Source organism: Crinia signifera, chromosome 4, assembly GCF_055691185.1.
Source record: "Crinia signifera chromosome 4, ASM5569118v1, whole genome shotgun sequence".
In the NCBI taxonomy this organism is placed as follows: Eukaryota; Metazoa; Chordata; class Amphibia; order Anura; family Myobatrachidae; genus Crinia; species Crinia signifera.
In genome coordinates, this window is record NC_139220.1 from 234314690 (window position 1) to 234330346 (window position 15657).

At 43.1% G+C, this 15657-nt stretch overlaps 1 protein-coding gene across 4 annotated transcripts in view; it reads right to left on the reverse strand.

The window, feature by feature from the left end:
* The window catches only part of BNC1 (basonuclin zinc finger protein 1), a 136200-nt gene that overhangs the window by 15362 nt on the left and 105181 nt on the right, over window positions 1-15657 (reverse strand). For 3 of the 4 annotated variants that reach the window (XM_083184006.1, XM_083184009.1, XM_083184008.1), the window contains one exon: window positions 646-712. In XM_083184006.1, coding sequence (XP_083040132.1) covers window positions 646-654 — 9 coding nt within the window. In that variant the 5' untranslated portion in view covers window positions 655-712. Of the gene's footprint in view, window positions 1-645; window positions 713-9525; window positions 9653-15657 lie in introns of those variants that run through there. The other variant, XM_083184007.1, reaches the window with a different exon arrangement.

Here is a 15657-nt window from a genome sequence, read left to right on the forward strand (position 1 = left end):
GCACATATTAAACAATAAGCCTACGTAGGGGATACATATTAATCCTCTGGGAAAACCATTCCTGCACAGAGTGGAAAACAGATTATGGGTGTCTAAGAAAACCAGTCTCAAGTTACTCCTATTAGCATTTCATCAGCAACATTTCCTACAGGGGTTTAGAACATCTGTTGAAACTTTGTGTGCGAGTGATTTATATATTTAAACAATGTATATAAATACCACAAAAAAAAAAAAAGCACAAATTTAAAAAACTATTACCACCCATTTTATATTACACAGCATTACAAAACTTTGGGTCATTCAAGGTTTAAAGACCTCAACCTGCCTCCTTTCATCTGGGAGATAATCGTCCTGGATGTAGAAAAGATGTTCAATGTAAATGAACCTGTCACAATTAACTAGTATAAGCAATTGACATTAATTCATGCATTAATTGTTCCACAGTCCATTCTGCCAGGAACCGAGCGCTACGGCCAGGAGCAGAGCAATACCTCCAGAATGAGAATGAAAGGGGTCAGGTAGATGTCTCTGAGGTTTGATCTAACCACTTGATTAAGTTCAAACAAAATCCCAAAAGAGAAAAGGATGATAGAAGAATACACATGTACTGGAGCAAGTGAAGAAAAAGTGTTAGGGGGGGCTTACCTCATTCATTTTGCGCTTTGGTTCAGTCCCCGCAGACAGCTGAATCTCATTCCCTGGAATGCACTCACTAGCACACAAAACAGAAGGTCAAGTTACTCTTCTTGGCAAAGCTTCCCGAACCAGCTACCACCCTCATTACAGATATTCACTCTGCTACAGCTAATGACTTCTGTTTAGTATCAATAAACCTTAACCCATTCAAAGATCAGACTGGCAGGTCATGCCTTTTCCTATCACATGGATGACTACCATTGTACTCATCCGGCATTGTTTAATATCTGTACTTGTCTCCACCACATCCACTCGGTGATGATTCATTTATTAATTACAGATTCTGTAATGTTATTGTGTCGCCTAGCAAATTATATCAGATACATTCCTCAACCACAATATTGGATAATTCCTCTCCCACCAACCCAATCTAAATTACATAGAACCATTCGCCAACACACCACATCTGTCCATGGGACTGATCCGTGGATGGGTCACCCTTTCTTAGGTTTCATTTTTTTTATGTCCAATCTGGAAGTGTGTCCCCTATATACATTTACCAGTAAAGCTGGGAACAAAGTATCTATTGTTACAATTTATTGTTATTGAACCCTAACAATAAATTGTTTACAATGTATGGTGTCTACACATGATATGGGCACTCCCATGCCTCGTAAACTAAATCCTCTGCCCATACATGCAGCTCAATTGGAGGATAACATACTCCTGAATGTGGCCACTGACAAAATATCTTTAGGTCTTATGTAAGATTGGCAAGTGTGTATGTATGGTATCTTTTGTACAGGAGAACAAGGGAACTCATTGCCGACATTGTATTGCTTGTACACCGTATAGTGTGTACACAGCTTAACTTGCAAACAGATAATTATGGTTATAGTTTATTTCCGTGGTGCCAAAAGGGTTCTGCAGCGCCTAACAAAAAAAAAACAAGCAAAAGCAAGAATAAAACCCCATAAATGACAATATAAAAGTCCTCGTCTTGATACTGCTACTTTTTATACAACCATTTATACTACTGGCCTTCCCCACTTCTTGACTAGGCTTTGATGTCCTCCTGACTCCATTATACAAAAGGTCTCATTTTCTCAGCTGTGTACAAATGCCGCCACTAGCTATCTAGATCCCAGGTGTAAATCACATACTATATGAATTATTTTACAGTTTGATGTAGATCTCACATTCCAGATTTGTGTATCTTATGGGGCATCATCCATGGTACAAATCTCTGCATGATTTGCAAAAAGATCTACCTTCCTTATTGGTAGTATCACCATTGAACACATAACACAAAACAGGATCTAGGACTGGTCCTGGGGGTCAACTTACTAGTTTCCAGCACTTCTGAGCTTACAAAACAGATTACAACACTGCCTCCTGTCTTTCAAACAGTGCATTGTTGGGCTTCATTGTGAAACTTAAGTACACTCCTTGCAAGGTCTCCACACAAGAGCTAACCAAACCAGAGTCATCTTCTGACATGTGCAGTCCTCATTAGAGCACAATTAGAGGAGTATCATTGCTCAGGTCTTCTAGAGACTCAGATGTCTCAGGTGGGTTTGGGGATAGTGTGAGACTTTTGAGTGGCATGCGACCAGACATTGCTGAGGCCCCACTCACCTCCAGCTTTATCCATTTATCATATAAAAGTACCTTTATAATGGCTACATAAGCCAAAGACTCTGAACTCATCCACCATAGCCATTCTACAGCTTCTGATATATTTAATGTATAAAATGAGCAAATCAGTAATCTACTATAGATATGGCATCTACTTATAACAGTGCTGTCAAAAAATAAAATACAGTCCAAGATAAAGAGTCGGACATGGATTGAAACCAGGTGGTTGACACTGCTAGAGACTTTCAATGGAGAATCATAAAGCCTGGAGATTGCTCATCTTCTAGTCAGGAACTCCATACTAATGTCAAGTCCAATAACAATGGCCCTTATTCTGATCGGTGCGGCCGGATCCGAATATGCGGCCAGGACCGTGCGTGCGAAACCCCGCCTTCCATACGGATCGCCAACTCCGTCCGTATGCGGTAAGAAGCTGGCCAAACGGACCGCACGTGTATTTTTCATGGAATACGCCTCCTCCATCTCAGGGAACCTCCCCCATCATTCGATGGTCGCAGACCATCGAATGCAGGACCGAGTGGTCCACCAGCTCCCGCAACCTCAGACCACACGGACATTTTTCCGTGCAAAAGCAGAGATCTGGGCGGGCAGCTGACATCCGGCGATGTCATATGTCCGCCCCCTACACGTGCGTCACAGCCGCATTACCATACGTACGCCCAGCGTTTGCATGGGAACGCCCATGAAACGCGGGGCGTATGCATATGGTAATGAGCCCAAATAGCCCTTCACGCCCCTCTCCACCCCCTGTTCGGAGTGTTCACATTTCATGCGGGATTTGGCCGTACGCCCCGCTCGCACATGCGCAGACACAAAACATCGGCGGTACGAACGCACGCGGATAAAACCGCACCAACCAGAATAAGGGCCAATGTGTAATACTAGTACACCCAAGTGTTGGGGCAGTACCCTCTCTTTCAGCAAAAGCAGATCCAAGTATATGCTGGTGATGAACATAAAGCCCCCCATACACGGTCCGTTTAACGGATCCGTTTGGGACTTCAATAGTACACATTGGATCGGATCGCATCCCTTGTGCATGCCTTGTGCATGCACTGCGATCCGATGTGTACCTAGTACAAAAAGTATGTGCAGCACATACTTTTTGTACCGTACTATGTGATGCGCGGGAGCGCGCATCGCATAGTACAGAACGGAGCCGTACACAACGGACCGTGTATGGGCTCCTTTACAGAGATTTTATTGAGTCATACACAATCACTATAGAATGGGATCATTAGGTGGACCTAAAGATGTTTGACAGTCATTAGGTCGATACCACTAGGTCGACATACTGGAAGGTCGACAGGTGTCTAGGTCGACATGGCACAAGGTCGACAGGTGGTTAGGTTGACAGTAAAAAGATCAACATGTTTTTTTTTTTCCAGTTTTTTGACCCGTATGTTGACACAGCCAACATGGACACAGTTTTAAGTGCATCGCTGCACTCGCCATGCTTCGGGCACACTATTTTATTCTCCCACCAAGCCCTAGTGGATGGTAGGGCATGAAATACTGCCTGTCGCCACATATCCGCTCACAAAACAGTGAAAAACCCAATTTCGACCTTTTGACCTAGACCATGTCGACCTAATGCTTGTGTCGACCTAACCACCTGTTGACCTTGTGCCATGTCGACATAGACACCTGTCGACCTTCCAGTATGTCGACCTAATGACTGTCGACCATCTTTAGGTCGACCAACCGACCTTTTCCATCACTATGTACAAAGTGTAGCAACACATCTCTGTGAGTAAATTAACATAAATTGTACTGTCTTGGCAGGAGAGACTAGTGAAAATGAATGAGCAAGACACAGACAAACTGATGACACACTCTGCATTGTGTGCAAGTAAATACAGTATGATCATAAAATGCAAGAATAGGCAAAATAGCTATACAATAGACGTCATGTCTCAATATCAAGATGATAACTCATACACTAGGCCCCACATCATTTCCACTGTAATCCCTCCAAGTCATGTAGCAATCTTACACAGACAGTTAGGTTTGTTTTTTTTAAAAATTTCCCCTGAACAGCAAAGAATAACCTGCCTGTGGTGTAATGCTAATCAGAAATACTGCATAGAAATTATTTCAGGCAATAACTATCTTTAAAACATTGCTACTAAATTTGATCAACTCTTCATATATACTTGATGCTAGAAGTTAGAAACATTGATATTTTAATAGAACATATAACGGTTGCAATGAATTTGGTACTGATGCTGTATGACTGGACTTTTTCTTGTGTAAAATGTACAGTGTAAAATAAATCCTTCAGAACCTCACACACGAGTGCACATCGTGTGGTGTTTTGGTACAACTACGATCTGATGTGCAGTCCCGCGGGGCGTGAGATGGATCTTATGCTGCACGTATGATCTGAAGATGCTACTTACGACCAGTATGCTGGAGTTGCAGATCTTGCGATAGATCTTATGTGAATTTACACACACACAAGATCTATCGTGTGTCTGGGAAGCTGCCGGGGAGTTCAAGGGAAATTGTGTTTGAAATCGTAAAGATTCCAAATCGTTTCAGTGTACAGTATGGCACGCTTTATACCTCCTGGGATTTCTTTATCCATTTTCTCTATAGTAAGTGCTCTACAAATGTACTACTAAATGGGTTGTGCTGCCTGGTAGCAACCAGTTACAGTAATTGGCTAATGTGATTTATGAAACTTTAGAAATGTGCCTTAGGTGGTAAATTAGAACACTGGCAGTAATCACCGTGCAGCATCGTGTACATAATGTGTAGCTGGAACACATGGGCAGAAATGGACAAATTGACACAAAATGTATAACTGCCGAGTGCACCTGCATACAATAATAATAATAATAATAATAATAATAATAATAATAATAATAGTTATTTATATAGCACTTTTCTCCTAATAGGACTCAAAGTGCTTGCCATTAGCCTTTTACAGCACAAAATACAAAACAAACTTAACAACTTAACAAGGGACATTAGTGAAATGCTTGGGTGAACAGGAAAGTCTTGAGTCTATTTTTGAATGTTTAGAATACATAAAAATATCAACATAATCTCTATGGATTTCACAGGTGCTGCAAACCTGACTCACAAGAGGGACCAAAGACAAAATTAGGTACTTATATGTTAGTTGGGCGCCCACTAAGCTAATTGCTTAGTTTTTCGCGGGGCTCACCACGCTTCGGGCTTGGTGGCTCGCCACACTATATAAAATCAACGGTACTCTTTACCTAGAACGGCGCCCATCGCGGTGATCGCGACATCGCGGGCAGTACATAAACGGCCGCGACGCGATGCCCGCGATCACCGCGATTTTCCCATAGGGAACAATGTTAAAAAGCCTAATTGACCGCGATTTTGCATTCAATGCCTCAATGCCCGCGATTTTCCCATAGGAATCAATGTTAAATGGGCTACAGAGCCCAAATAGGCACAATTAACCCTTAAATGTCCCCCCAATTTTTGTACGCCACCCCACGATCCACGCCAACCCGAAGCGTGGCGAGCGCAGCGAGCCCGCGAGGGGCGGCGGTACGCGTCCTCCGACCTTTTCATGCCCTACTATCCACGTCGGCGTGGAGTTGAGAATAGAATAGTGTGGCGAGCGCAGCGAGCCACCGAGCCCGAAGCGTGGCGAGCGCAGCGAGCCCCGCGAGGGGACGCGGATACCTTCACAGTTATACGCGTCCCCTCGCGGACTTCACAGGTGTCCGTGGCGACGCGGACACCTGTGAAGCCCGCGAAGGGACGCGTTTACCTGTGAAGGTATCCGCGTCCCCTCGCGGGGCTCGCTGCGCTCGCCACACTATTCTATTCTCAACTCCACGCCGACGTGGATAGTAGGGCATGAAAAGGTCGGAGGACGCGTACCGCCGCCCCTCGCGGGCTCGCTGCGCTCGCCACGCTTCGGGTTGCCGTGGATCGTGGGGTGGCGTACAAAAATTGGGGGGACATTTAAGGGTTAATTGGGGCTATTTGGGCTCTGTAGCCCATTTAACATTGATTCCTATGGGAAAATCGCGGGCATTGAGGCATTTTAAAGTAAAATCGCGGTCAATCAGGCTTTTTAACATTGTTCCCTATGGGAAAATCGCGGTCATCGCGGGTACCCGATTTTGATGTACCCGCGATTTACCCGCGATGCCCGCGATGACCGCGATTTTTTACCCCCGACGCCCGCGATTCTGATCGCGGGCGCCGTTCTAGGTAAAGAGTACCAAATCAACTCCATGCCGACATGGATAGTGGGGGTATGAGCGTACTAACTATAGTGGGCGCCCAACTAACATATAAGTACCCAAAATTTAATAGTGGAAAAAAGGACAGGGAATATTAGGTTAAGGCCATTTAATTAATGTAAGAATAAGATACATTTCTACGTTTGCTTTTTGTGTTCAGGTTAGCTGTGTAAGGCCTCTTTCACATCATGTACTTTCAGAAGCACCACCTGACATACATCCCAGCAATACTGTTACCTTACTGAATTAGCAAAAGACAGTAACTAAATACACCTAGAAAAGATGAAAACATTATCTTGAAAGTACTATGGCCAAGTAAGTTGGGAGGTGCACATGGCTGACAAGTGGCTAGCTACTGATTAAATAATGAAACGTTTACTTTTAATCATGCATTGCAGCACACATGAGGTTTTTTAAAGGTATCTATATGTAAAATACCACTTTTTTTTAGTGCTTTTTAGGTTGTAAAATCGGCTAAAAAAAACAAACAAACCTGATCAATCATTCTATAATGCAGCACACCAAGAGCAGCGTATACTGAACACCCCCAAAAAATCCTTAAACTCCTAAATAGGTTCCGCACTGACAAATTAGTCTAGCTTAGCATCACAGCCAAGCATCCTTCAGTCAAAGGATGGAAGGGTAAATTGGTCTTTATCTACATACGTATACTCCCCAGCAACCACAGGTAATACCCTACGTCATAGCAACGGGGGCAATGTAGACAGCTAATCCTAGACTGAAAAGCTCCTAAACTATTGACAGATGCTGTCAATTAACAACTGTACTTGGATATGTGTCATGCAGAAATGCCTGTGCATGTAGCTGCCCATCAAATACTGTAACGTGTTATCTGGCATTTTACACAAACCATCAGGCCCCTACACTTTCACCCTTTTGCAGAAGTCTATGAATGAATAAATCTTCATTCTTTGCTTCAAAATTCCGGTTTTCATTAGAGAAAAAAACATTATAGAAAGTTATACAATACAATCATTCCACAACACAATTTCAATCACCTTCGTTACGTGCACGCTAAAGTAATCCTGTCTTAAAACCATGTGATGGCATTACCTATGAAAGTGCATTTAGGTAACTTAGCACTCGCCAAGACAGACCACACTGTCCAGTACACAAGAAGGAGTCATTAAAGAGAGAGGCAGACCTATGTTCGCTGCCAGCACAATGCTAATCCCAATGATATATATATATATATATATATATATATATATATATATATATATATTATGCTAAAAACTTCAGGTACAGTATGCAATTACTATGTTGGCAGAGATTAGGTGGCCACTGTCCAGACCCTGCTGCTCACACCATGGCACAGCAGGGGCACTTGTACACTGGATTTCGTAGACATGGGGACCCAATTTGTCCGTGCAAACACTTTCAAGCTTCATGCCAGAATACTTATTAACCTCAGCACTGCCTGAACAAGTCGGTGAAACAAGAGCGATTTATAAATGAGTGATGTAACGGCTCAGGGTTTGTAATTGCAATAAAAGAGATTCCTATGTCAAAAAGAAAAAAAAAACGTAGGGGATAATAAAGACTTTGGTTGCTTCGCAGACAGACATGCACATGCTACAAAAGACCATTATCCGCTGCAGCCTGTAATAAAGCAAGAAGTTGAGACAGTGGCAGCTCATTGGAAACGCGGAGCAGTAGAGAAGAACATGTTTCTACACTGCCTTTGAGAAAGTTTGGCTTCCAGCTATGCACTGATTAATATCAGATCTCCTCCTTTACTTGCCTCTTGACAATCGTGTCACATCTGGCTGACAAATCCTTACAAGCTTATCCAAACCTAGGCAGCCCAGATCATGCTCCAGGACTTGCTAGGAGGAAGCAGCAACACCAGCCCTGCACTGATGTGCCATCATGAGACTAATGAAGCTGACTTCACTTGTAGACTGCAGAAATACAAAAGCAGCACAACATGCCTGGAGCTCCTTCCAACAAAGATGTTAGCTTACCCAACAGATAAAAAACAACAATAAGTGTTCCAGTTCAAGGAGCCAAAACAGCTACACGGTTCCAAGCTGTGCGGGAGATAATCACAGATTAGCATGAGAGCAGTAAGGACACCTATAGATACAGGCGATATATAGGACAGTGTGTCTTCGGATCGCACTTTCCATCGCCGGCATTACGTCAAACTCAGAAAATGGCTTAGGCACACCTATGTTAATGGATGCTGCATAGTTAAAGCCATCTATCAGAGTATTGATTGTTCTGTACCAAGTTCAGTGGAAAGATTTGTTTCCTATCCACAACTACAGGAAAAGCTTAACATAAAAAAAAAAAAAAAAAGAAGCGAAAGGAAGAAAAAGGAACCTGGGCACATTTTCCCATAAAAAAAGCAGCTTTTTAAAAATTAATAACATGCACTTGTAAAGAGCATATATTTAGTCCATTAAGTGTTACGACAACGGAGCGCACGCAGAATATTCCATGGAATCGGAGAATTGAATCACACTCATCATCAGCCTCATCATCACTGGGCTTTCAGTGCACAGGGACTACAGGGCTAAGTAGTGTGCTCTGCGGTGGGAGCACAATAACAGGAGGAGAAGATGTATACATAATTTACACACACTGATCACCGGCCACTAATAACAAAGACGAGGACTTTAGGAAAATTGTTTTTACTGCCTGCTCTAAAGAGCATTTCTGCATCATAATAAGAACATTAAAGCACTTTATACAGGACTCCTGCAAAGTTACTCTGTCACTTATCAGCATTAGCCAGTATGTGGTAAAAGACTTCTGTCCAAAATGCTCTAGCCACACACAATGACCTGATAACAGAAAACAATTCAGCATTTGTATAATCAATAAATATACAGCTTTAAAAAAAAAAAAAAGACACAGAAACAAAAAAAAGAAAATATTTTTTTTTTAATTGTTCCATTTTTCCCCCAAAAAGAACACACTAACTTAATATAAAATAAATGACACGTATAAAAAGTTTCCTTACTTTGTCCATCTCTAGGGAGAAATCATGTCACAGGCAGTTCCTCATTCCCTCAATGAATACTCCAGCTATGTACTTGAAGCGCACTCCTGTCTGTACAAGTACTAAAACAGAACATCACACGCCTTCTTAGCCTTGTCTGAATATGAGCACCTCAAGGTCTGATGAATACTAAGACTGCACAGGGGAGTGGAATGAGATCCTCCCACTTGGTGTTCTGTGGGCCCTCCAAGTTTGTGTCTGCCCGGCTCACCTCTGCAGCATGCTCTCACCTCAGTGCCCTGGTGTGCTCTGTTCCAGCATGCTCTCAGTCACAGGGCTGTCCCCTCACAGCTGGCTTGAAGAGGGCATGACACTCATCTTTCACAGAGATTTGATCAAAAGGAATCACAGAGGCTTGAGGCACTCCTGATGCAGTCTAAGGAGATTCTACCTCAGTTCTGGCAGCCTAAGTAATGCATTAAATCAATGCAGCTGACCTAAGGCCACTTACCATTTTTTTTCTTCTGAAGAACAGAACTATGTGTATAAACCACCAGGCTCATTTCAGATTGGAATTATTTGCTAGAACCAGTGACCTAACCCCAGCTAACTCCCCAAACTGATCATATTCACCATCTTTCTGATGTCGCACACTGTAAATCCTAGAAATCTGGTACCTAACGCACATTTTTAAATATGACACAGAATTTAAAGGGTGTGAAAACTTTAGTGTATTCACACAGAACTGAATGCAGATAATATCACTGCTTGGTAGTAGTAGAAAATGCAAATGTTGCAGAGAAACATTTGTACCAAGCAGGTGCATTACAGCGTGTATACATTCTAGCTGGGCATTTTAGGAATACAGTTTCCATTTACATTTTTATACACTTCTTCAACAGAGTAGGTAGGGCAGGAGCCACAGACAGCCCTCTAACCTTCCCCAGGGCCGCACATTATTGTTGAACTCCTTAATCAGTTATTCCGCCCTAGCACGACATGTTCCCCATCAATGTAATACATTATTCCAACAAGTATAGTAAACCTGGGACTGCTGCAAGAAATTAAGAACATTGGACAGCTGTATACTTGCTGAAGAGCAATGCTAACACAAAACCTACTATGTATTAGGGGATGTGCGTAAAACTGTACAGAAACCATTTTAATGTATAATCTAATAAAGTGATATACCAAAGAGTAAAGTACCAGATAACAGGAAAGTGAGTACCAGATAACAGGAAAGGATTCTCCTTCTGTTACTCTACTGATCCTTATGACATTACAATTTCTCTCATTAACTTACCTGCCAGCCCAGCCCTCTACGGAATGCAGAGGTGCACATATATTACTGCAGGAAGAAATTGCTGTGCAGTGTGCTGGGTGTCAGGCAAGTAAAGGAAGGCGTAATAGGAGGAAGACTTAAAGGATAATACCACACAAAACGGAACATTCAGTCTTGTGTGGAATATCTTAATTGAAACCTGATCTCAAAAAGTGCACTGACAGCACACAGCAAGAGTATACAGGAGTGAGAGGAGCAGCAGGCGCACACAGGATATCAGGGGCCCAGCGCAGAGCTGTAATGCTGAACCCCAGGTAAGTTTTGGCAAACTATTTTAATCTAGAATATTTTACACACACGCAAAAAAAACCACAACAAAAAAGGATCAGGTATTAGTGAAGTCATCACTTTAACACAATGAGTGCCAACATCTGTGAGAGATGTGCAAAATATCTTTATTTGCACAAAAAATGTTATTTGAATTTATGATTTCCTATATAATGTAAACATTACAGGTCATTATGAGGAATAGAAACGTTTGCTTGGCAATTTTTCACACCTATTTTGACAAATTCACTTGGCACTTAAAGAGTTAAAATGATCATCACGAAGCATCACAAAGCTAAAAAAAAAAAAAAAGATTTTAACAAAATATACATTTTGGCCATTATTTAAAATACCACATAGGGCAATGATTCCCAAACTGTGTGCTGTGGCAACTTGGGGTGCCTTGGGACACTTGCAAGGGTGCCTCCAGGTCGGTGGTCTGAAATATTGAGGACATTTGTGCAATAGGCATAACTAGTGCTTGTGACTTCCCATCATACAATGGGCCGGATTCTGCTTCACTGGCAAAAGCAAATTCGCTGTCTAATGGACAAAACCATGTGCACTGCAGGTGGAGCAGATTTAACATGTGCAGAGATTATGGTTTTATTTTGTTTCTGTGCAGGGTAAACACTGGCTGATTTATTTTTACACTGCAATGTAGATCAGTTTGAAGTACAACCCCCCCCCCCCCCCCAATCTAACTAACTCTCCCTGCAAGTGTTACATCTGCCCCGTGCAGTGCCCATGGTTTTGTTCATTAAAGAGAGAGAATTTGCTTTTGTGAGTGAACCAGAATAAGGCCCAATGTGGACAAACAGATGCAAATTGTTGTAATATTTAAAAAATATATATATATCTCAATAAGAAACGTTTGGGTACTTATGTAATATCTGGGCTCCCATTTTTCTTATGAGACCGCGTCCGCTCGCCACGCTTCGGGCACGGTGGCTCGCTGCACTCGCCACACTATATAAAATCAACTCCATGCGTAGTTGGATAGTAGGGGTATGAAAAAATAGGGTGCATTTAACATGGGAGCCCAGATAATACATAAGTACCAACTTTTGGCTTATGGGTGCCATGAAAATAATTCTGGTACTCTAGGGCGCCATGATACAAAAAAGTTTGAAAACCCCTGACATAGGGGAAAAGATGACACACAACAGGTATTCAGAGTTCACAAAAGACACTTGCTTCGTCACATTTTATAAACTTTTAAGAACACTAACTACCTACCCTTAACGATTGACTGCCTTCCATGCAGTATTTCATATTAGTTCTAGCAGATACACTCACAACAGGAGGACGACGGCACTGAGTAATTCTAAACCTGTAATTGCTCTTATCATTTTGTGTTGCCAAAGTGGTCACTTTCAATCCCAAAAGAAACAGACTACAAAACGTATACTTGGACTGTATCGCATGTAGCCCAGAAAAGGTTCCACATGAAAATGCAAAGCACCTGGGAGAACAATTCAAAATTTCACAGTACACTGTCCAACATTCCCAAGAAATGGGCTTTGGAAACCTAAGCTTCCTCTGATTTAAGATTGCTGCATAGAAAGCCGAAATCTGAAAGGGAATCAATTTTCTCTGCTGCAGCTCATACAAGAGAACATTTATAGTCTCCAAAATGTACGCTACAGACAGGAAGTGGATGGGACCAGTAGCCACATCTGGAGGAAACTTTATTTTTTGAAACAACACAAATTTGACATCACATAAGAAACCTCATCTCCCCTTCAATATCCACTTTACACCTAGAGGACATGCTTGTTCTTCAGGAGCTATTTATATCTGCTAAACCATACTGCATAATGTGGCATTCACCTTGCCAGTCACATTCCATTGCCAGTTCTACCCTCCATATATTTGGCATCCTATCCATAAACTTGTGCTACATTTCCCTCAAGCGTGTACTGTCCTCTCCAGTACTTCTGTTTTTTAAAATACTGTGCGACATATCGGTGTGTATGAACACATGAATGAGACCTATGCTATGTAAATTTATACCGGGAGTTCAAAAAGTCCCTCCACAGTGATTGTGCGCTCAGCAATTCTCCCACAGTTGTAGCTCTCTGGTCCCTCAGCTGCACGGGAGATCTGCAGCCATAGACAGCACTAACTGTGGAAACACCCTTATAAAAAAGGACATGAGTAAGGAAATACTAATCTAGTGTATACATAAAGTATATGATAAGGAAGTGGGGGATAACTTTTTAGGGTATATCCCCAGAATGGCAGCCATCTTGAAGCTGACCATCTTGGATGCTACTCTACTTTTTTTAGATTGGGAAAGTAGTCACATGACATATCAAAAAGATGTAGTATTTCATATAAAAAAAAACAATTGTGTTCTTAATTTTAACTTATCCACCATGTTGCAGGTTTAAAAGGCAATGATCTGTTTCCAGTTCTTGACAAACCTTGACTAAAATGTCTGGCTGAATAGTAGCACAGGCATCAACAATTTACCACTTTTTGGTTTATCATTAACTGAACCGTGATCTTTAAATTTGGCAAGGAGTTTGGCAACTGCACGTGGGTAATTGGTGTTCTTAATGTCATTACCTGCAAAAGAAATCTCAGTTTGTAACTCGAGAATGAATAAACGTACATTAAGATTAATAAGGCTGTGCCTACACATTGCGTTTTAGCAGGATGCCGTTGATCAGGATCCTGTTTAGCAGGATGCAGCTTCTTGTGTCTACATATTGCATTTTAGTAGGACCCAGTTTTGGCAGAAATAAAATAGTAGGGGTCCCCCGTATTTTCAGAACCAGCTCTGGGCTTTTGGAGCTGCCCTGGTTCCCAAAATTTGGTGGACAAAGTGAGTGGGGGTCCTCCCCATATATTAGGGAACAGCACCGGGCTCCACTAGCAGGGAGTATAATGCCATAGCCAGGGGACACGCTTGATGAGGTTCCGTGGCCAAAGCATTTACCACATTAACTAGTTAGCCCAGGCTGGGAGTTCTTGAGGAGGTGGGGATCCCCCCAAATAAAGGGGGACCCCTCTCCAGGGCACCCCAGGACTGGGCTGAAGCCAAGGGCTATGCCCAGCACCTCTGGGTGGTGGGTGCGGTGTTGATAGCTGGACTTCTGCGGCATCTTCACCTCAGGGGCGGTGGCCATTCAGCTTTTTTGCATGGCCGCCTCACCCTCTGGGCGTCAGCATCATAATCTCGGTTTATCATCTTCAACAGCATTTTAAGCTCTTTTGCATGGCCACTGCCTCCCAGGGCATTCTTCTCCTCTCTGCTCCTCCTCCACCGTTTTCCCATTTTCCCGCTGCCAATGGGGACCTGGATCACTGCCACCGCCGCTAGGGGCCCAGGCCAACGTAGCTGACCGGATCTCAAGGTGAACACCGCACTGTGTGAACACATACATTAAAATGTATGTGTTCACCTTGAGATCTGGTCATCCTGCCATCCGCTGCGTATGTGTAGAAGGCCATATAGGAGCCTGTGTGAAGGTTCCTTGCGGCACAGTGTTTCCCACTGAACGGGGCCCGCTAAAAAGCAATGTGTACATGCAGCCGAACACTCCTGTTTTTCTTCTAAAATTCTGCATCTGTTTGATATGTCACAATTAAACAATAGAGTTGCATCCAAGATGGTGAACTTCAAGATGGTCACCATACTGTTATATTCCCCTACTCCTATATCATATGTGTAGACCAGTGGTTCTTCAAATCGGTCTTCAGGACCCCACACAGATCACTGCTTCCCATGCTAGAGTACAGGACTTTGCCCGTGCTGCACCCCTTCAGTGAAACGCACTCCCTCGCTCCATTAGACTCTCCCCGACCTTGCAAAGCTTCAAACGGGCACTGAAAACTCACCTATTCATCAAAGCGTACCCTTCCACTGCATAAACCAGCTGGTTTTCCGATCCCTTGCCTGTTTACATCCTGCTATCTAACCACCACCCCCTCGCTTGCACCTCTTGTAATCTGTCTGTCTCCCCTTCCTACTAGATTGTAAGCTCCTCCGAGTAGAGCTGGGTACACATATGTACAATCGTCGGGCCGTTCTTCCGTTCTGGGGACGAACGGCCGTTCGATTGTATATGTATGTACGCAGTCCCGATTCCTTCTGTGAGATCGATAAACGGCCAAAAACGCTCTTGGCCGTCCACGGTTGGTCGGTCGAAGGTTCTTTGCTGCTTAAAAATCACCCGACAGGACGGCTACATATCGGAACAAAAGTGCCGTGTGTACGCACGTTCGATCGATATGCAGGCCGTTCCTGCGATCATACTACCAAAACCTGAACGCCCATCTGGGCGTAGACTAGCTGCGTCATCCCTCCAACAGCGCAGCATGTAAACAACAGGAAGTGTTCACCCATCCCTCGTTATTTAGCCCTGCCATGTAACCCCATCAGGGTTGTTCTCCCGTATCTCCTGTAGCAATGGCATGTGGGAGAAGGTGTCTCTCCTCAGAAGCCAGTTCCTGGTCCAGCAGCTCCGATTCTTGATCCTTTTTCTTTTTTTAATAGCCTGCAATCTAGTGGCCATAGCAGCAAAAATGCACGC